The 23,845-nt window shown below is 37.9% G+C and overlaps 1 protein-coding gene across 1 annotated transcript in view; it reads left to right on the top strand.

Moving 5' to 3' along the window:
* LOC100024379 (atrial natriuretic peptide receptor 1-like) overlaps positions 1 to 23,845 on the top strand; it is a 133,094-nt gene that overhangs the window by 17,243 nt on the left and 92,006 nt on the right. The window contains exons 5-8 of the mRNA XM_056806310.1: positions 3,959 to 4,056; positions 16,468 to 16,570; positions 20,215 to 20,360; positions 23,202 to 23,274. Of these exons, the coding sequence (XP_056662288.1) occupies positions 3,959 to 4,056; positions 16,468 to 16,570; positions 20,215 to 20,360; positions 23,202 to 23,274 (420 nt within the window). The remainder of the gene's footprint in view (positions 1 to 3,958; positions 4,057 to 16,467; positions 16,571 to 20,214; positions 20,361 to 23,201; positions 23,275 to 23,845) is intronic.

Genomic DNA, 23,845 nt, shown 5'->3' on the forward strand with positions numbered 1-23,845 from the left:
ATGATCCTTTCTCTACTAATTAAACAGTAGACCCTCTGCTTATTACTTTATAATAATCTATTCTGAATCGATTCCTTCCTTTGTGTCCTAATTGCCATATCTAATAGCATGGTTTCTAATATTAAATACAGTCATACTTTTGAAGTTAGCATCAAAGAATCAAAGTTTTTAATCAGTGATTAGTATGTTTTAGCTACAGTACTGCATACAATATTATATATCTATTACATTATAGATACGATATATCATGTCAGAATCTTCCAGAAGATAACCTCTTTTGTATCAGCCAGAGTGAACCATGTGAATACAGTAGGCACTTAAATTTTAAAAAACATGGGATAATGATTGCTTCTCTTCTTTTGCTTTTCAATTAGATTGTAACCATCTTGCAGGGAGGGGTGCTGTTTTGCAAAGTAATCTTCAGGGCATCTAGTACAATGCACATACACTGAAGCACTTTTTAAGTGGGTAAATAGGATTCTTCCCCCTAATAGCCTATGTCTCTCTTTATGGGGAAAATCTTTGAAATTTTAGTCACTAAATAAGCCTCAGGTCCAGTGCTAGATTCATAGGAATCATTGGAAGAGAATTATGAGGCTCCATTTAAGAATATTAGAGAAACAAATATATATGTATGTATTGTATCATATATAATATACATATATGTATGGTATGCAATATGATATGTACACAAAATAAATACACACATATATAATGTCACTGGACCTCATGTGATTTCATTAGTATAGAGAAATCTAAGCAAGGAAATTACTCAGTCTACCAATTGATACCAGCAATTGATAGATAGGTATCTCAAACTCAATCTGTCCAAAACAGAATTTATCTTCCCCCCACAAATCTCTTCTCCTCCCAATGATCTTATTATTGAAATATTGCCAGTCATTTGAACTAGAAATCTAGATAATTTCCTTGATTCCTCACTCTCACACTTGTCCTATTTGTTGTCCAATTTTGTTATTTCTATCTGTCTTCACAACATACTTCGCATATGTTTCTTTCCCACTCACACAGTTCATAACTCTATTGGCTGGACTATTGAAATAGCCTCCTAATTAGCCTCTTGACCTCACGTCTTTCCCCACTCCAACTCATCCTTTCTCCAATTAGCTGCTAACGTGATTTGTGCCCAGGTCTAACCATGCCAAACACTCCTTTCCCCCAAGCCTGAGTAAGGTCAGTCCATTGCTTTCTATTTTAGAATCAATGATTTTTTTAAAGTAGTCAAAGGAGAGCTTAGAAATATATCCTTAGCTGGTATGGAGAAAGAGCATCCTCTTTGCCATTAAAACCTTAGTTCTGTTTATGAAGTGAATTTTTAGAAATCCTTGGAAATAAACTGCAAATTGAATAATGAGCTCTATAACTTTTCTGAGAAATATAAATGTCTATCATTCTCTAAATTTTAGCCTAAGCAGTTATCAACAAGCATCAGATAGTATAAATGAAGCCACTGAATAAATACATAGATGAACTTTGAATAAAAGTAAAGTGAAAGTGCATTTTTCAAGGATTAGGAAATTCTGACTTTGATTTTTGTTTTTTTAAGTTACAATGCCTAGCACATAGTAGGTACTTAAATGATTGATCATAATTTGGAAGAAAATAAGAATCTATATATGTATACATATATAAAGCACACATATACACACATATAATCTATGTACATAGGTTACATATGTATATACAATATATGAAATATAATATAGAAATAATATATCTATGCATAAAATACAATATAGAAATATATAAAACACATATATACAATAAAACATAATGCTTTATCAATAGTTATTTACATTTACAACATAGTATAGAGTTAGTACTTAATACTTGACTGATCATGGTTTGGAAGAAAAGAGGAACCTATTGCAGAGAAGTAAAAGGTAATAGGCAACATAAGTAACATTTTATTGTTAATATTTGGCTTTCTAAGCCTATATCCAGCTCATAGGGATTCCTGGTTTTGGTTTAGTGACCTTCGTTTCTATTTGAGTTTGACACCATTGGAGTTGACTGCCACATTTTGCTCATTTATTTGGTGTGTTTCAGCTATAACTTTCTATTTTGAATCAAACCAACAAATTATGACAAAAGAAACAGTGGAGAGAGTCCTGGATTTAAAGTCCTAGAACCTGGGTTTGAGTCTTGCTCTGTTACTACCTCCATTATAATGGTGGGCAGGTCATTTAATCTTGCTGAGTCTGTTTCCTCATCTTTAAAATGAAGTTGGATTAGATGACCTTTAAAATCTCTTCTAGCTCTAAAGCTATCCCTTTAATAATTGTTTATATTATATATAACTTTTACAGAGGCAGTTGTTAAGAGCACTGGGCTTAGAGTCAGGAAGACCTGAGTTCAAATTTGACCTTAGATACTTCCCAGTTGTGTGAGCCTAGGCAAGTCATTTAACCTCTGATTGCCTGACAAAAGGATCCACTAGATAAGAAATTGGCAAGTCACTCTAATATCCTTGCCCAAAAAACCTCATGGATAGCTATGGTCCATGTGGCAACAGAGAGTCAGTCATATCTGACTGAACAATAATAATGTCACCTTACAATTTACAAAATATTTATCAATTTGCAAGGCATTTTACACAACTCTTTGCAACTTATAAAGCATGTTACTCGGAGCATACAAAGCACTAAATGTAGAGTTAGGAAGAGGAGTTCAAATTATCTTTCAGATAATTATTAGCTTTGTGGCTCAGAGTCAGGTGCTTAACTTCTCTGAGATTCTCTTTCCTCATTCATAAAATGAAAGGGTTAGACTCACAACTTCAAAGGTTAGACTAGCTTAAATTTGTGATCCTGTGAGATACTTGTTAATAGATTGACTTGGTAAGGTCTGGGTTTGAAGCCTGCCTCATACACTTATCAGCTAGGTGATTTGGGGTAATTCAGTTCATTTCTTTGAGTCTCAGTTTTTCCTCTATAAAATGAAGATAATCATAGCATCCTACCTTACTTGTTAGTTGTGAGGATCAATTGAGAAGATAAAAGCACCATATATAAGGCAGATCTTGTGATTATGTCAACACTAAGCAAGAATAAGAATCAAACCAATCAATCAATTAATCAATAGCTGAGTGTGGCATGGTTCAGAAACATAAATAACAGTTATTTATATATATATGCATATATATATTATATGCCCTCAAAAAGGCTTACTGTCAAAGATAGTGTGGTAGAGATGTAGCAGGTCAAAGACCTTTGTTTTGGAGATAAGCAGTGGTTATGTTTACTGAGGCACATGTTTACTGATCAGCTCTCCTCCCCGCATGCACACTTTTAAGCTTAATCTTCATTATTAACATTTCTTCATCACTTTCTTGAGTCCAGAAAATCAATGAAAAATAAAAGATTTGTAGCATTTGCCAATTTCTATAATGTAAATGTTCACACTGAAAATTTAACAATTGATTATTAAAATGGATGATAACCTCCTTCAAAAGTCAAACTACTATGGCTCTCCTGGGAGCTCCTCCTCTTTTTTGCTTAAAAAAAATCCAAATCAAATGCTTTTCAGTGGGCAGGTTGTTAGAGTATATCATTTACTTGCTCAGGATGATGACTCCGTATCAGTAACACATTACTGAAGAGAATGGTACGTGATGTTCTTTGAGAACAAAAGACATGAGATGTGTTTGGAGGGGAAAAAAAAAGACTTCTGACTGCATTAGAGCAGGAAACAAAGGGACTGAAATAACAGGGCCATTCTCAGAGCTCTTCAGAATGATTCTAGCACATTTTGTTGAAAGCTTAGCCCTTATCAGAAGATGGGGATTAAATGATTCCATTGGTGATAACTTTTCCCTCTCTCTTTCACTTGCTTTTCTCTGGTCAATCTTTTCCAACTCCATCTGATCAGTCTCTTGCCTTTCTTGGTAGTTAATAAACCAGCTTATCTTTTTTTTTTTTTGGGGTGAAGGGGAAAGGTGGAATATGCGGCCCATGGATCCCTGATGATGGACAAATATTTACTCATACCCTGTCTGCTGTTGGCAAAATGACACAGAGAAACTGGACAGCCAAGGTATGACCCACCTGTAACCTCCTGAGCTTATATGAGCAATGTGATGGCCTCAGTGGAAGAAACTCAAATTCAGAGAAGAGCATTCCAATCCCAGAGAACCAGGTGGTTGTGTGTGACAGATATGGGATGCTCTGAGAGAGTGTTGGGAGAATCCAAGGAAGAGAGCTGGTAAAAAAAAAGGCTATAAACATAGGGTCAAGATTTTGATATATGGAAATAAATTCTTGGCACCCCAAAATCTGTCTGTATGACTACCTATATAGAGTATGCTGTAAATGTTAAAGAACTATCTAAATGTGAATTATTTTCCCAACAATTCCTTGACTCAATGGAGTGAGGTGGAAATTTATAGGATTATGAGAGAGATGTTTGAGGACCTTGTCTGGCCGCCTTGATATCAATAGGCCCCTCTTCTGATGCCATACCTAGTGCCAAGGGTGCTCCTATAGTATCAATTCTAGTGTCTCTTTCTTTTTTTTTTAATACCTTTATTTTCCATATTGGTTCCAAAGCAGAAGAGTGGTAAGGGCTAGGCAATGGGGGTTAAGTGACTTGCCCAGGGTCACACAGCTAGGAAGTATCTGAGGGCAGATTTGAACCCAGGACCTCCCATCTCTAGGCCTGGCTCTCAATTTACTGAGTTACCCAGCTGCTGCCTCATGTCTCTTTCTTCAAGTACTTGGATAGATGATTTTATCAGTCATTTCAAAGAGCAATTTGAAAGGTTAGTCCACCATAGTATAAAATGATTTTATTCTGTATTTACTTTCCTAATCTAATCCAATCCAGTCCAATTCAATCTGATTTTATTCATCATTTACTATGTGCTGGGTTATATGGTCAGAAGAGAAGATACAAAGTGGAATTGTTCCTGTCTCCAAGAAGCTTCTATTCTACTGAGATGAGGGGGTAGGATTAGGGATGCAACATGAACATAAGTAATACAAGTATAAATGAAATAATACCAACTGATTTAAGAGACAGGATATGACTAACTTCAGAGTGACACCTGAGTTGTGTTTCCCATTTCCCTTCTATCCCTGTATAGAATGCTCTGGAATTGTAATTCTTCTGTCACTTTAGGAGAAACCTTTTGCTTTCCTTTTCTTTTTCTTTTTTACATTTTTCCTTTTTTTCTTTCTCTCTTTTCTTTTTTTTTCTTTTTTCCTATTTGAATAAGTTTATTTAGTCAATTTAGAACATTATTCCTTGGTTACAATAATCACATTATTTCCCTCCCTCCCCTCCACCCATTCTTCCTGCAGCCAACGGCAATTTTGTTGGGTATTACTTGTGTCCTTGATCGGGACCCATTTCCATGTTGTTGTTTACACTAGAATGTTCATTTAGAGTCTACATCCCTAACCATATTCCCTTCAACCCATGTATTCAAGCAGTTGTTTTTCTTCAGTGTTTCTACTCCCACAGTGCTTCCTCTGAATGTGGATAGTGTTTTTTCTCTTAGGTTCCTCCAAGTTGTTCAGGGTCATTGCATTGCCACTAATGGAGAAGTCCATTACATTCAATTGTACCATAGTGTATCAGTCTCTGTGTACAATGTTTTCCTGGTTCTGCTCCTTTTGCTCTGCATCAATTCCTGGAGGTTGTTCCAGTCCCCATGGAATTCCATTTTATTATTCCTTTGAGCACAATAGTATTCCACCACCAACATATATCACAATTTGTTCAGCCATTCCCCAATTGAAGGGCATCCCCTCATTTTCCAATTTTGGGCCACCACAAAGAGTGCAGCTATGAATATTCTTGTACAAGTCTTTTTCCTTATTATCTCTTTGGGGTACAAACCCAGCAGTGCTTTGGCTGGATCAAAGGGCAGACAGTCTTTTAATGCCCTTTGGGCATAGTTCCAAATTGCCCTCCGGAATGGTTGGATCAATTCACAACTCCACCAGCAATGAATTAATGTCCCAACTTTGCCACATCCCCTCCAGCACTCATTACTTTCCATTTCTGTCATGTTAGCCAATCTTGCTCTCTTTTTCTTAACTTAAAAGCACACAAACAAAGAAAAGGGGGGAAAGTCTTAGATTGGGAGTCAGAGAACCTAGGTTCAAATTTTGACTCCCCTATTTTTACTTGTATATCCTTGAACAAGTCACTTAAACTCCCTGGGTGTCAGTTTCCTAATTTCTAAAATGAGTGTTAGACTAGATATCCTATACTGTCTCTCTCAGCACTGAAGGTTGTATAATTAGAAATCTGTTACCCTAAAAACTATGATTCCCAGGAGCCCACTGACTTCCTGTCATTATGTGCTGACATGGACAGTGGATAAATTAGGTGGGGTTCCTGGTCTAGCTCTCTTCTCTTTCTGTGGACACTTTTTTTTTAGCAAGTAGAAAAACTTAGTCATGTGGTTCCATTTTGTTAGATAATAAACTTTATAATATATAATACTTGGAGTTATTGTATATTAATTTTTAAGCTTACAAGGTATGATCCTATAATGTCTTTCTGTTTTATAATACATTTAAAAAATTATGTTCCCCCCATCCTCCAGCAAGTCAAACGTTGTAACAAAGATTAAAAAAAAGTTTAGCAGAACCAATCAAGACACCAACTATATTTGACGGTATATGCTATATCTGATATTCCAAGTCCAAGAGAATAGGGAGATACATTTTTTAATGTCTTCTCCAGGGATAAGCTGAGTAATTACAATTGCACAGTGTTAGCTTTGTTCCTCACCCCATCCCTTTTCACATTGTTGTCATATGCATGTGTGTGTATTTGTTGACTTCCCTTTGCATCAGTGCATGGAAGCATACCCATAAGGATCATTGGTGACTTTTTGAACTCACAAAGCTTCTATATTAGGGTCACTTTCTGTCACCTATACTGAGGAGAGAAACATGAAGCAGAAATGGCAGTCAGGAATTCAACATCCAGGCTTAGTTCATCTAGCCAAGCCTTTGTTTTAGCGGCCATGGAGCCCTAACCTCTATGCTGCCAGGGTTAAGGAACCAGTCCTCCCTCACCTCTCATAGGAAGCTCATAAAGAGAAACTTGGATCTAAGGAAGCACAAGCTAGAAGATGATTCTCCTCCTCCTCCTCCTTCTACTTCTCCTCCTTCTCCTTCTCCTTCTCCTTCTCCTTCTCCTTCTCCTTCTCCTTCTCCTTCTCCTTCTCCTTCTCCTCCTTCTCCTTCTCCTTCTCCTTCTCCTCCTCCTCCTCCTCCTCCTTCTCCTTCTCCTCCTCCTCCTCCTCCTCCTCCTCCTTCTCCTTCTCCTCCTCCTTCTCCTTCTCCTCCTCCTTCTCCTCCTCCTCCTTCTCCTCCTCCTTCTCCTTCTCTCACCTTCTATCTTAGACTCAATACTATATATTGGTTCCAAGGCAGAAGAGTGGTAAAGGGTCAATGGGGGTTAAATGACTTGCCCAGGGTCACATAGCTAGGAAGTGTGTGAGGTCAGGTTTGAGCCTAGGACCTCCAATCTCTGAGCCTGGCTCTCAATCCACTGAGTCATCTAGCTGCATCCTCCCTTCTTTTTAACTGATATATAGTCCTAGATGGGGGAAAGACTAAGGGGCCATGCAAGATTTGCTACATCGTACTAAAACCTCAGGAAAGCAAGGCAGTGAATTGATAAAGTACTGGTTCTGAAGTCAGAAAGCATCATTTTCCTGAGTTCAAATCTGACTTCAGATACTTACTAGTTGTGTGACTCTGGGCAAGTCACTTAACCCAGCTTGCCTCAGTTTCCTCATTTGTAAAATAAACTGGAGAAGAACAGGGCAAACCACTTCTCTCTCCTTGCCAAGAAAACCCCAAATGGGGTCATGAAGAATCAGACAAGACTGAAAAAACTGACAACAACAATAACCAAAGCCTCTAGTTCTTTCAGCACTGAGCTGAAGAAATTACAGTGCAAGCTCAGCACTCCATGGGGTGTGCTCTTGCCAGAGCAGACCAGGGGAGCCTACTGTTTAGACCCTATTAAATAAATCTCCAGGGAAGGTCTTCTTCACTGCAACCCTAGCACTTTAATCCACTCACAAAGTTAGAATTCCAAGGCTTGTCAGCTGGTACTTAGGGATATAGTACCAGCATGCATCTGTGTGATTGGTTTTGGGTGCTGAGATGAGCATCATTATTTCCAAAGAAGGACAATGCATTCCTCTTTGTACATAGACTTAAAGGGGGAAAAAGAAATCTCTCTTTTTTTTCAACTAGAAATCTTCTAGAAAACAAGGCTAGAATACGATCAGATACTGAATACATTTTATATTTGTTCATTCATACCTTAAAAACTAACCCCGAATAGACATTTCTGGACAGCCAAAGCCTAGAGAGGATGTAATTTTTTCTGGTGATAATCTTATTATGCTGTCACTTCCATCATACTGGATTTATAAACTGTCAGGGAAATTTGGGCAGCTTTCCTGAGATTGGAGTTATAGGCACAACTGCTGGAGAGAGCCCCAGGGGAAAAACAATGCTGAGACCCTTGCTTTCACCAACAAATTCAAGGACATTCAGAAATAAACCTGCCATGCTGTGGTGTCTATTGGGGAATCTAGTATGACAACTTATTTCCAAAGCTCCAAATCTAGTATAGCTAGATCTCATTAATAGGAACTATTTCTATTACCATTTTGCTATTAAATAACAGAAAAATCGGCAACTGAGTTGATAAACATTAGCTGAAATTTCCGGTCCCTTTAGGCCATGAACTTTTTGTAAATTGGTCCCCCCTGTGATTTCATTTACTCTTGTGGGTAAATAGTATCAGTTCTATAGGGTTCCCCTGGAGAAATCTCTATTATTTGAAGCTGTCAATCATGTACTGAGAAGTCGGATAGAAAGCCACCTCCTAGATTTAAGTCCATTTTCTGACACATTCCAGCTGTATGATCCATCCAAACTCACTTAACTTCTTAGGACCTCAAGCAGTTTTCTAAGGCCCTAAGTAGAGCAGGTGCTCAAACCCATGGAGAGAATTTCCTTATTGGGAATCATGAAATCATGGCATAGGCACTTCCTATAGGCATAGGCACTAAGGAATGAGGGTTTCTTCCTTCCTTGGTTTGCAAGCTTGGATTTGCGACCTTTCTCTTTTTACTTATTTCCTGTGCTTTTCCCCCCTATAGTAGTATTTTAATATAATAAATAGGTAGTTGATTAAGATGCAAAATCATTTGCAATGTGAGAATGTAGGGTATAAACTGTACATAGTTCAGAAATTTTGAGGATCCGTCATTGTAAGGCAGCTGAAGAAGAACAGGGCAAGCCACTTCACTATCCCCCCCTGAATAGTCCTGAACTTGGAGTTAGGAAGAAATATGTTCCAATCTTGCTTTAGATCCTTGCTAGATGTGTGATCTTGGACAAGTCACTTGTGTCAATCTCAGTTTCCTTCATTTCTAAAATGGGTATAATAGTGCCTGTTCCATAGGACTGTTGTGAGACCCCAAAATGATGATATGTAAAGAGCTTTGAAAACTTTAAGGTGATGTAGAAATGCCAGATCTTATGATCAGAAACTAAATTCTAACAATAGCAAATAGATTTTATATAGGTAGCCTCTGTTTTGCCCCCAGGATGGTAGGCTCACTTTTATCACATTTCTAAGAAGCTGAACTAGTACTAGATTTGCTCCAGACAGCAGAGATGGGGGGGGGGTTCATTTGTTGCCTGAGAGCATGCACTTTCCTCTAAGGGTGATTTCCTCTTTCAGCATTTTACCATAAGCAGCAATGCAACCACCCTGTGGCCCTAACATGCTCCCTCCAGCATTCCATTGTAATGATGCTCCTCTCATGAGGCCCTCCACCACCTCCTCTCCCTTGGCAAAGCTCCACCCATAGTAGGACTATCCCCTGCACAGGCACTCATTCCCCATTCCATCCTCCCTACCTCATTTCCTTAACTGTGTTTGCTTCAGGTGAAAATATTCCTCGTTACACCTTTCCCTGGTGCCCATTTTCTCTGCCCATTTTTCAAGGTAGAATATTGGGCTTGGAGTCAGAAAGACTTATCTTCGTGAGTTCAAATCTGGCCTCAGACACTTACTAGCTATATGATTTTTGGGCAAGTCACTTCACTCAATTTGCCTCAATTTCTTCATCTTTCAAATGAGCTGGAGAAGGAAATGGCAAACCATTCCAATATCTTTAACAAGAAAACCCCAAATAGGGTCACAGAGTCAGATGTGACTGAAAAGTCAACAGCAAAGGTCTTATAATGCAAGTATTAGATATCATACCCCATTGGTATCTATATTTTCTCATGTACTAAAGATAGTTGGAGGAGGGTAGAGAATACACACCCCAATTCCCAAGATGCTCAGCTGTCATTTAAACATTTTGGAAACAGTCTTTTTTCATAGCTACTGCCTTGTCTGATGATTCCCCCGAATTCTTTCCAAGACCCCTATATTGACTTTCTCTTCTTTTTTTCCTCTTCTCTCTGCTAGGAGGCAATTCTTCTTATCAAATTATCTTCTCCCATTCCATTTCCTCATAATAAACACCTTGTTTGTCTATTGATAAACACCATTTTTGTTCATTACAAGAAAACATATGAATCTCGAATCTTGAAAACCTTACTTCAAATTGATATCATGTTATTATAAAAAGGTATAATAGCATCATAGGTTAGAATTTATCTTCATTTTACAAATGAGGAAACCAAGGCCCAGAAAGATAGTGTCTTGTTCAAGGTCACACAACTAGAATGAATAACATCCATGATTCAAACCCAAGATCTCTGACTCCAAAGGCATTTTTTTTTCTGGACTGCCCATCAATATATGAAACATTTTGGTATTGGGCCTCTTTTCACAGTCTCAATATGAACATTATTAGTGTGGTGTAATAGAGATGACTGGTAGACTAAGATTCAGAGATCTGAGTTCTAGACCCATCTGCTGATTATCATTTGAACTTGAAAAAATTCAGTCCCTGTGATTCTTAATTTCTTCACCTATAAACAAGACTAAATACCTGCTCTGCCTGCCTTTATAGATCACCTAAGAGAGTACCTGGGAAGATACTTTATAAAAGTGAAAGGGATATACAAATGATTGCTATTATTACTTTATTATTGCATTCCTTAACCTTTACTTTCCCCATCTTCCCCACACTTACCCAGGTAAATTTATTCCTTTCTATAAGCCAGCAATTTACCACAAACTGCTAGGAAACAGGTTCTGAACAAGCAAAGGAAACCACATCCCACCTGAAGAGGGGCTGGATAGAAATTGGGTTTTTTTCAATCTTGTGAGTTCTGTTCCCAAGCTGTAATTGTTGTTTGTTCTTTAGATTTTTAAGTCATTTTGCCAAACAGAATGCACAATATGAATGCAAAATAGCTAGAGATGTTTAATTATGTCCTTTTTTGAAAACTGTTTTCTCCTTAAGTTATATGATTTTAGGAAGCTTGCTGAATTCTTGAATTTGATTTACATCTTATAGCCAAAATAGATTTCAAAGAAATAAATCTTTAATTTTACAATGAAGATCAACTAGAGAAAATAGGATAGATATTAAAATGGAAGTGTAAAATAAGAAATATAAAAATTTTCCTAGGAAATTATAAAAATGTTTTTTAGTTATTTATTATTTAAAAAAGTTTACCTTCTGTCTTAGAAGTCATACTGAGTATTGGTTCCCAGGCAGAAGAGCAGTGATGGTGAACCTTTTAGAGACCAATTACCCAAACTGTGACCCTCACATGCATGTGAACCTCCCCTTTACCCCAGACAGAGAAGAGAGGAAGTGTACCCATTGGGTTGCTTGGCAGCAGGTAGGTTATGTGCAAAATGTCCTCAGGCACAGTGAAGAGGGGGAAGAGAGCAGTCCTCTCTGGGACATGTTTCCATAGGTTCGTCAACATAGAGCTAGGCAATTTGACTAAAGTGACTTGCCCAGGGTAATACAGCTAGAAGTATCTGAGGCTAGATTTGAACCCAGAATCTCCTGTTTCCAGGCCTGGCTCTCTATCCACTGAGTCCCTAGCTACCCTTTACTAATACTTTTTAAAACCTTTAAAAAATATTTTTGTTACTTCCAAATGACTGCTTCCTCATTTTAATAAAGAAGTAAAATTCAGCAAATCAAATTAACACAACTTTCTGGAAATGTGTGCCTCATTTTATATCTAGAATCTAGTATAAGAAATCAGATACATGCTTTATTGGTGGTCCTTTTAATTGGTCACTGCATTAATCGGAGTTCTAAAGTCTTTCATTGTTGTTTTGCTGAGCATAAGTAAGATAATTGTGTTAACAGTTCATCAGATTGTTCATGTTGATAGGCATCAGATCATAAAAGGCTTCTACAGCAATTTTCCAGGAAAGCAATTATTCCATAAAATGGAGTTTTCCTTTGCTAAATGGACGATACAGCTAAAAGCAGAATGTGAGCAGAGGAAGAGAGAATGATGAGATCTGGTGACTGCTTGGATCAATAGGATGAGTGAAAGGGAGGAGTCTAGGATTAAATCAAGAAATATGGTGATGACTTAAATAGAATTAGGGAAGTTTAGAAACAGGATAAATTTTTGGAGAAAGACTGTATATTGAGTTCTACTTTGGATGTGCTAAGTGGAGACATCTATAGGACTTCTCATTGGAAATGTCCAATAGATAATTGGAGATTCATGATGGGACTCAGGAGAGAGACTAGGACTGGATTTATACATTTGGAAATCATAGAGATGATAGTGAAATCTATGGGAGCTGCAGAGGTAGCCAAGGGAGAAAGTGTAGAAAGAGAAGGGAAGATGTCTTAAGATAGAGATTTGGGGATATATGCAGAGTTGGAGGGCATAATGAATCATGATCCAGCAATGAAGACTGAGAAGGAGCAATCACAGAAGCAGGAAGATAACCAGAAGAAAACATCATCATGAAAATACAGAGAGGAGAGAATGTGTAAGAGAAAAGGGTGGACTATGGTCTTAAAAGCTTCAGAGTGGTTTAAAAGAATGAGGATTGGCAAAAGGTCCTCAGACTTGGCAATTAAGAGATCACTGGTAATTCTGAAAAGAGCACTTTTGAAGGAGGCAAACAGTGGTCAGTGAGGAGTAGTAAAGGGGATGGAACCATCCTACTTGGAAATCTTGCATTTCTCACTAGTTAGAACTATTTAAACATAAATGGCAGTATTAGTCAAGCATAAATTGCAAGCATTAGTCATTAGTACTGTTCAGTAATACACAATACTGGGTCATCAGCTTTGTGTCTAATCTGTTTTATTAACTCTGCCCCTCTATATTCTCATTCCAGAAAGGTAGCAAGACATCTCCCACATTGACAAATGATGACAAAGTGGATAATGAGGGAGTGAAGGACCTGCACTGGGGACTCTGACATTCCAGAAGAATCCCTCAAACCTGTGCATGGTCCTTATTCCCCATGTTGTACATATGAAACCCCAAAACACACCTCTACCAGAATTTGGCCATGTCCATTTCCCAGAGTTTTTGGGAGAGGTGAAGATTTCCCTGGAATGAGAGGTGACTGGCCCACAGACCCTAATAAATATCTCAACTCTGATCTATAGAGGGTGGAGCTGCTACTCCTCACCCAGAGAGTTGCTATTCAGTCAGTTCCAGAGAGTCTACACTTCTAGGCCTTGGACTTATCCATCAACCATAAGGCTACTTGATTAGTCCCCAGAATATTCCACCAGCTACCATAAACCTTTTCTTCTTAAAATAAAATTCTTTTCTTACTTCTGGGTTGAATGGAGTTTGAGTCTCCTTTTCTTGGGACGAGACCCAGCTACAAACTTGGGTGTGTTTGACCAACAACACTTTCAGTTGAGTGCTGAACTCAGAAGCCAGATTGTTGAGAAACAAATGAAAGGAGGGGAAATGGAGACACGTCTTTCCAAGAATTTGGAGAAATATAGGACAATAATCTGAGGTAATGATAGGAACTAGTGAGGGGTTTTTGAGGATGGTGTAGACATGGAAATATTTAAAGACTGTAAACAAGGACCCGATGGATAGGGAGAAATTGAATAGTGGAGAAAGCAGGAAGATGACAGTGCTGATAACTTCTGGAGAAGATGGGAGGAGATGAGAGCAAGAATACATACAGAAGGGTTGCCCTTGATGAGGCCAACTTTTCACCTGAAACTGGATAAAAAGGGAAGAGAATGATAAGGATATGTGAAGAAGGGAAGAAAAGAGGATGCATTATGAATATTCTCTACTTTCCAAGTAAGGGATGAGGCAGGGCTTTACGTGAGGTGGAGAGGGGGTGGTGATAGAGGCTTGAGGGAACATTTACAACAGCTGCTATTGATAGTGCAGTAGAGAACCAATTAGCTAGCATAAAAAAGATTGCCTTGCAACAGTGAGGAACCAGTTGAAATTAGATAACATAAATTTGTGATGGACTCAGCTCAGTTGCATGATTTCCTCCAGTTCAATTCAGTAACACGTCAATAGAATTAAAGGAAGAGCTTTGCAAAAGACAGGAACATTGAAAGGACAATGGATAAAGGATTCAAGAATAGAAAAAAGTTGTACTATAACTATCTGTTTAACTATAGAGATCAGTGGGTCATCAACATGGAGATTAAAGTCCCAGAGGGTGGTGCAAAGGGGATAGGATGAAAAGACTATAACTATACCACATCCACATAAATCTGAAAAAAAAGAATGCAAGAGAAACATTGGCAATGTATCAGCTAGTGGAAAGTGACTCTGAGGGCCAGCTAGGTAGTACAGTGGCTAGACTACCAGGTCTGGAATTGAGAGGACCTGGATTCAGATTTGGACTCAGACGTTTCCTAGCTATGTGATTCTGTATGAGTCAAATCAGTTGCCTAGCCCTTATTGCTCTTCTACCTTAGAATTGATACTTAGTATTCTAAGACAAAAGAGTTTTTAGGAAAGGAAAGTGGTTCATGGTGGAAAGAGAGGGTGGATCTCTCAATCACGCAATTCTGGGTTAAGGTCTGCCTCTGAACTATATTGGCTATGTAATCCTGGACAAGTCATTTACTCTCTTGATACTCTGATGATAAGTTGCAGAGATCTGCCTTGCTACAGGGAAGTTTCCTCATCTGGGAGTTCTCTATACCAGTGAAAACAAAGGTCTAATTCCTATCCCTTATCCGAGAGGAGCTCTGTTTGGTTAATATTACTGTTTACTTGTTTTTCAATTGTGTCTGACTCATCATGATCCCATGGGGTGTTTTCTTGGCAAAGATATTAGAGTTGTTTGCCATTTCCTTCTCCAGTTCATTTTACAGATGAGAAAACTGAGGCAAACAAGCTTAAGAAATTTGCCCAGAGTCACACAGCTGGTAAGTTTCTGATGCCGGATATGAGCTCATAAAGAAGTCTTCCTGATGTCAAGCCCAGTGTATTATCCACTGTACCATCTAACTGTCCCTAGGTGTCAACTTTCACTGGTAGAGTTTCCTCACCTAAAATCACATACTTAATGCAAATGAAGCATTAATAATATAAAATCATTGTCATAAAACCATTATTCTCAGTGCATTTTTTTTTGGAATTCAGTATAAATTATCAAAAAAACATTGTGGCATAGTAGATAGAGAGCTTGTCTTGAAGTCAGAAAGACCAGAGTTTAGTCCCCTGGTCCTGGAAAAAGGTCAATTTACTTGACGTAACTATCTGATTACAAGTTGCAAAAAAGCTGCTAGCCTGCAACACTACTCATATGGAAGTTTCCTATCTATATCAGTGAAATCACAGGTTAGGTCCTTACCCCCCAAGTCAAAATAAAAATCCCTGCTTCATTATATATGGATTCAAGGACATCTTAAAGTAGAGTAGTTCCATGGACCTTGGGAGACTATTGTTTTTGGGAATCAGGGAGTTAGATATTAAAACCCAATAAACAGAGTAATTTGCACCTATCATGATGAATGAAGAGGAGCCTTTTCTTGTGATTTTGAAGAGTGGGCCAGATGATTTAAGATGTTTTCCCAGTATACTTTTGTGGAGGCAGGGGAAGAAGAGCCACAGTCATCTGGGAGTTCCATTCCCATTCTGTTAGTATGATACATACATCTGATTGTGTATATTGGTTCTGAAAGTCCTGTATTCCCAAGTGATGTTGCTAGGGCAGTAATGTTGCAAGGCCAAGATAAAATGAGCAATCATTTCTCACTGTCAAGTATACCCTTAAGAGAGAAGTTATTTTCAGTAGCTGAATGGAGGTTCTAGTTGAAAAACCAAATTCAGCTTGTACCACATTCAATACCCATAGGGTGACCTTAATGTGCTTTATGTTTTGTTCATTTCAATGGGAGGCAGAGTTTGATGCTACCAAGCCAAGTGCCCTGGAGGCAGATACGGATCATTATTATCCTTTAAAGGCGGCAGCCCATGAACAAAGGGAAATGGATGAATCAACAGCATTGGAGTCATGCCGTTTACTATGGCTTGCCTATGTCTTTTCTAGGTTGTGTTGGTCCATGTGGGTGTGACTTCGCTTATTGCTCACATCAGAATTGGAAAGATGCAGGTGGCTTTGGAAGCCCAAACCACAGTACTGCCTGCAACAGGTAAATCAGTTTTTCATCCTACAAGAGAGGGTCTGGGGAGCTTGTCCACCATGTCATTGTCCATATTGGGCCACTTCCTGTGAATTGTCCTCAAGGGAACTGTGCTAGAAATATCCTATTTAAAACTCTGTGGAGATACTTTATAATAACAGAGAACTAGGGGTCAGGTGGCCTGGATTTGAGTTTTTCACTGTCACTAATTTGCTCTATGAACTTGAATATTAATAATAATAATAACCGTGGACATTTATGTAGCCTTTTAGGGTTGATGAAGTGCTTGATATACAATATATTTTTTAGTTTCACAATAATGGTAGGAAATAGGTGCAACTGAGGTTCTATAAAATTGTTTTGACTACCATAACATAACTAGCAAGCATCAGTGGAAGGATTTGAGCCCAAATTTCTGCTGCTGCTGATTCCAATTCTATCTCTCTTCTCTTCTCTTCTCTTCTCTTCTCTTCTCTTCTCTTCTCTTCTCTTCTCTTCTCTTCTCTTCTCTTCTCTTCTCTTCTCTTCTCTTCTCTTCTCTTCTCTTCTCTTCTCTTCTCTTCCTTCTCCTCTTTTTCCTTCCCTCTGCTCCTCTCTACTCTCCTTTCTTTCTTCCCTTTGCCTTTATCTCCTCTTCTGTCTTTCTTATTCTTCTCTCTCTCCCCTCCCTTCTTCCATTTGTTCTTCTTTTTGTAAGACAATGTGGTTAGCTTAGTTGTTCTCTGAGAGCTCATTCATTTCCACAATTCTAATTTATAAAAATATATCTACCACAAGTATTGGAGTCATGCCATTGACTATGATTTGCCTATGCCTTTTCTGTGAGACATAGCTAAGGTATTACTGGTTTTGTGGAACTCATTTTTGTCCTTTCCTTTTAAAAAGCTTTGTTATACAAGTTGGATCACTGTGTAAGGGGAGAGGAATAAGTTTAGAAATGGATGTGATATGAAGGCCTAGTTAAAAATAGAACAAATAAAAAATTAATCCCCTATAGTGAAGTCTCTCTCTTTTAAAAAGTTTTATTCATTTATTTTTAACATTCAATCAAAAACATTTGTGTTCTAAATTCTCTTCCTCTCTTCAGCCCCTCCCCATCTATTGAGAAGATAAGCAATATGATATCACATATATGTGAAGTTGCACAAAACATATTTCCATATTAGCCATGTTGTAAAAAACAAACAAAAAGCACAAAAAGAAAGTGAAAAAGTATGCTTTAATATGCACTCAGAATTTATTATTTCTCATTCTGGAAGGGGATATTATATCTTAGGTTCTTTGGAATTGTCTAGATCATTGTTTTGATCGAAGAAGCTAAGTCTTTCACAGTTGATTATCACTACAATATTGCTGTTGTGTATAATATTCTCCTGGTTCTGCTCACTTCATTTTGCATCAGTTTATATGTCTTCCCAGGTTTTCCTGAAACCATTATTTCTTATAGCATAATAGTATTATATCAGAACCATGCCACAACGTATTCAATCATTACCCAGTCATGACAATCTTTCAATTTCCAGTTCTTTTCCACCAGAAAAAGAGCTTCTATAAGTATTTTTGTACATAGAGATCTTTTTGCCATTTATTTAATCTCTTTGGGATACAGACCTAGTAGGGCTATTTCTGGGACAAAGGAGTGATGCCTCTAATAGATTTTTTGTTCTAAGTGCTTATTGACACAGGCTCATAAGCCCACTGTCTTGGATTCTCTAGTGAGTCTGCTTAATCTTCTACACCAGTTGGGAGAGGTCAGTAAGGTCTTCTTGTACCATTAAATGCGTGTTCTACATCAAAAGGACAATAGGTAGTGACTCAGATCCCACTGATTGCTAACATGTGCACACACTGGAGCAGATAGATAAATTCTGGTATCGGTGATGACTTCATTCTATATGACTCTAGTCAACAGGATATCTAAGAAGTCTTTGAGTATACAAAGGATGGATGCCAAGCAGCAGGAGCTTGGGTCTTCAAAGAAGTGTGTTGCATGCACAACTACTCTCAGAGTTCATGAATAGATCCCTGTAGCTTTTCCACATGGTGGCATCTGTGGGGGTCCATTATAAAGACCCTGTACCAAATGGTTTAACCTTAGGCTCAGGGGAGGCAATGGTCTCTAAGCTACCATAGTAGCTTAAAGAAATGTCTATTTTTGATGCCAAGCAGATCACTGGAATACAAGAAGGTTAAACCTTACCTATATGTCTGAACAATATTTGTGTCCAGTATCTTTTAGGAAACCTACAGAACCCTCAGGGCTCCTGGAGGCAATTACAAACCATGCTGTTGGCAGCATGGAAGACTCAAGCCACTTTTCTGCCAGAAGGAATGCATTCTGAACTCTGTCTTCTTACTCATTGCCAGACTTGGCATGGTTTGGGCTTATCTGATGCAGATCACAAATCTCTTAGGAGGGAGTCATGTTGAATCTTGAGTCTTGTACAATCAGTCTCTGGCATATTATTCATTTCATTGGACTAAACTGGCCCAATACTTAAGATACTTCCCAGCAACTGTGCTAACTTCTGGGCTGATCAGATACTATTTCATGTACTGATTGTGCTAATATTCTAAATGGTACCCCATTGAGACCAATGAGAAGACATTTGGCACATTTTTGGAGAAGGTAACTCAAGTGGCCTCAAAACTCAAGTGGAGGAGTTTTGGCAATAGAATAGTCTCATTTTAAACATGCTCTTGGGATACTTTAAGAAATGGAACTAGGAGAAATTTCCAGAGAAAGCTATGGAAAAATTAATATCTACTTACCATTGTAAATTATAAATTATTGAGGCAGCTAGGTAGCAAAGTAGATAGAGACCCAGGCCTAGAGATGGGAAGTCTTGGGTTCAAATCTGGCCTCAAACCCTTCCTCACAGTGTGCCCCTGGTTAAGATCATTTAATCCCAATTACTTAGCCTGTAGTACACTCCTGCCTTGGAACAGATATTTAATGTTGATTCTAAAGGCTTATTTTTAAAAAATGACAAGTTGTTTCTATTCTTGTTCAGTTAAATACAAAATATCCTGGAGAATTATCTGAAATTAAAAAAAAATTTTTTTATAAATCGAGTTATTCTGGAAACAATGCAAAGAGTCTTGAGTTAAAGATGAATGGAATTAGAATCCATAGGATTCAAAGTTGGAAGGTACACTTACTTATTTTCAATCATCTAGTTCAATTCTTTTGTTTTACAGAGAAGGAAACTGAGGTTCAAGAAAGTTAAATGACTTGCCCCAAATCATAGAGATAATAAATAACAGAATAAGGATTCAGCCTTAGCTCCTCTAACTTTAGATCTCTTATTTTTCCCCATGACACCATGTTGTCTCATTGGAAATAATATTCAGAATAAATCTTGGCACTATAAATCCCTATCATAACAGACTGAAGCTGGAAGACACTTTTGAGATCATCTGGTCCAACGTTGTTTTATAAATGATTAAATAGAGGCACAGAGCAATGAAGTGCCTTGTCCATTCTAATTAACATCAGGGCCTGTTCTAAACCCAGGTTTATCATTATTTAGAACCCAAGGCTTCACTCCCCCTAGGCCATACTGCATTTTATTTTATTGGCTCTCTTCTCTTTGGCTCTGAAATTATTCATTTCCTAACATTCTGTTGTTGTTTTTTCTCCTTCTGTTCAGTATGTGGGGATGGCCTGTGTGAAGAGGATGAGGGATGTTCCATATGCCCAGTGGACTGTGGGGAATGCCCACTTACTACAGATGTCTGGGTAGCCATTGCTTTGCCAATCTGTTTGGTCTGTATTGTTTTCACTCTTATAATCATGGTAGGTTTTGCTTAACATCTGTGTTATTTTTCTTAGCTACTTGTTTTCAAGTTTTCTCTTTCTTTGCCCAGATCTGCCATCTCATTACATGAAGAGTGGTTTGATGGAAACAACTCTTGAGTCTCTAAACCTGGGGTCTTCACCCCAGATCTGCCTTTAACCAGCTATATGACCCCAGTCAAATAACTTCATCTTTCTCATTTTAAAATTAAGGTGTTGTAATCCATTATGTCCAAAGTTCCTTTTATCTCCAATTTTCTGTGATTTCAGAATTCCCCATACTTTTAATTCTGATCAGACAGGAGGCTATTTATGCCAAACAGATACTTCTGCATTGTTGAGGTGTGGAAGATATGTCTTAAGAGTATGAAGGGTATAGAATGAGCCTAACTATTGCTTTGGGAAATTGTTTCATGGGAAAGGTGATGTGCATATTTATGGATTCCATTTCTGCCTCTCAGATTGACTCACTTGCTGGCCAGAAGCAAAGACCTAAATTGAGCAGAGGGGTACAATGGAACAAACACTGTTTAAAGCTGAGTTTGAAGCCTAGTTCTACTTTCTACTTCTACTATGATTTGAACAAATCACTCAGCACCTCTGGGTTTTTCATTTCTCATTTTAAAATGAAGGAGGTGGAGGAGATGTTGCTATTTTCCTGAGATCTCTAACTCAGTTATATGTTAATTGTTCTAGTAGCCCTTTCCACTTCATAGCCATGATGACTGTAAAGCAAATTCCTATTGCATCTCTCAGAAAGGCATCACTAAAGGCAATGTATTGTAGTAAAAAGTCTCAGAATTTAGAGTCAGAGAACCTGGATTAGATTTATGGCTCTGCTTATATCGGTATGATGATAACCAAATTACTTCCCTTTATGGGTCTTAGTTTCCTTCTCTGTAAAAAGAAATTTTTGGATGAGGTCATATAAATGGTCCCTAGAAGCTCTAAATTCCATATTTCCAGTAGGACTTGCCTCTCTTGGCTGCCTTAGTCTGTGAGTACAGTGGAAAGAGCACTAGTTTGGAAGTTAGAGGATCTGGGTTTACCTCTTGGCTCTATGACTTCCTACCTTCCTGTGTAATAAAGATCAGTGGGGTAAGAGTCAGGGAACCTGGATTCAAATATCTCCTCTGGGACTAGTGATATGATATTGGGCAAATGGTTTGCTTATTCAAATTTCTTGAGTCTCAGTCTCCTCATCTATGAAATGAAAAGTTTGGATTAGATGGCCTCTGCCATGATCTTCTGATGAAATGATAGTTTAAAAACGTCATTTTTTAAATGTGTCCTTTCACATTTGCTCCCTTATTACCCCACCCCACCCCAATTAGTGACATGGTTGCTCAATTTTTTCTTCCCTTGCCCTACCAGTACTTTATTCCTTGTAGCTTGAGACTTGAACAGCATCATTTGGTGCTTTACAAAAGTGGGACATTTCACAAATACTGTTGGAAGTTGGATGGAACGTTGTTTCTCAGTTCCAGAGGAGTCAGCTTATTATAACTGTATACAGGGCACAATACAATGTGTCAGCTTCTTAGAAGATCAGAGGAGCACAAATTTAGGACTGGGGGAGGACCTTAGAGGGTCTCAAGCCCAACTCTCTCATTTTATAAATGAAGAAACTGAGGCCCAGGGACTTTAAGTGATTTAAAGGTCACACGTATAGTAAGCATTAGAGGTAGGATTTGAACTCAGGTCCTTTGATCAAAAAGCCAGTATGCTTTTTCCACTATACGATATAAAATGTTTTATCATGTAATGGGAAGACATGAAAAGCATATATAAAAAAGACAACATGCAAAGAAAACATATAAAAAGCTTCTTCACATGCCACTTCTATGACCTCTTTAGTTCACCCTGGTTTCTCAATGTTTCCCCTGCAGTCAGTTAGTATATATTTAGGAAATGTGAATTCATTTGAATATTATTCTAAAATAGAAAGCACAGCTAGTCTCCAAAATTTGTATAATGTATTCCAAAGCCAAATACTAAAAGTTTAGGATTTCATGCTGTTTGGGGTTATTGAGGCCATGTTCTTTTCTATTATTTCAGATAAAAGAGATTGTAAATGAGAGCCATCACTCATCAACCTGTGCCATTCCTCCTCTCAAAGATTCCAAATATATCAGAAGGGAGTCAGCAGTATCAAATAGGATAATGCATGCAAAGTGCTAGCTACTCAAATGTCAGCAATTTTTGTTACCAATCTGTTATTTTAATATGGGGTCAAAGAATGTAAGACCCACAGAAGGGACTCAAGTAACCTGGTATTATCTCAAATGTTTTGATCATTAGGTTTTCATTTTTATTATTGTTTACATGTAGGGTCCTCTATTTGGGAATTTATAGTCAGTTTTTTTATTCGATAGTGTTATTATCACCTTTAGCAGTTTTAGTAATCATAATGCCCACCAGCATGGATAATCTCTAGTTACAGGAACTCCCAAATTATACGGATGTCCATAATTTTTTTTTTACTTCTTGGTTTCATTTTATTTTTTGACATCTCATGAAAAAATTTGATGAAGAGACAGAGAAGACAGTCTCTAGTGGGAAGGGCCAAAGGCTCTAGCACTTGACCAAATTACAGCAATAGAATCAAGTGACAAATGATAACAACACCTCTGTAAGCTAAAAATGATGCCCATAATTTTAAAAACATAACATTCTTGATATTTGTCGTTTGCCCATTATAATGTGAGCTCCTGAGGGCTGGGCTGTGTTTTTGTCTTTCTTTGTACTCCAAAAGCTTTGTACAATATTTGGTGCATAATAAGTGCTTACTCCATGCTTTTGACAGTTTTCTTATTGAGGTTGCTTTGTTTTTTTTTTTAGTGGTTTCAGTATCAGAAGCAAAAGATGTTTTGGGATGAAAGTTGGATTATAGATTTCACCCGCATCAAACAAGGTTTGTAAACAATGATGGGCAATCTGATATTTTCAAGCCACCTTCAGTTTGTGTCTTCACATTCTGATAAGAAGCTAAATGAAAATTCCCAGAAGACAGGCTCTGTCTGTCTGGATTCATGTTATCTTGTCTTGATATTTCTGCTCGCATGGCCCATAGGTCCAAAGTCACATTAGTTATCTCTTCAGAGGCTGTAGGAGAGCAATTCAAGAGGCAGAGAGAGATGAAAATTTGCCACCTGTATCTTTAATTTAGCTGTGAAATGCTCACTGGATGAGTGAAAAATAACTTTCATCATCAGAACTTTAACTTTTTTTGCAAGGACATCACTGAAGGTTGTATGTCCTCACTCTAACACCTTTTTGTGGTTGACTAACAATACAATTGGGAAAATGAGGAGGGGATGGAGACAGGCAAAAAGGTAAATTCTCTTGGGAAGCCGATGAAATGGTCACAATGGATGGACTCTTTGGGAGTCTTTATTTCCTGAGAGTGTCTACGAATATGAGCTTTGGAAATGAAATTCAAGGTCATTCCACTTAACAGAAACTTTTCTCTTTTACTCATAATA

Source organism: Monodelphis domestica, chromosome 7, assembly GCF_027887165.1.
Source record: "Monodelphis domestica isolate mMonDom1 chromosome 7, mMonDom1.pri, whole genome shotgun sequence".
NCBI lineage: Eukaryota > Metazoa > Chordata > Mammalia > Didelphimorphia > Didelphidae > Monodelphis > Monodelphis domestica.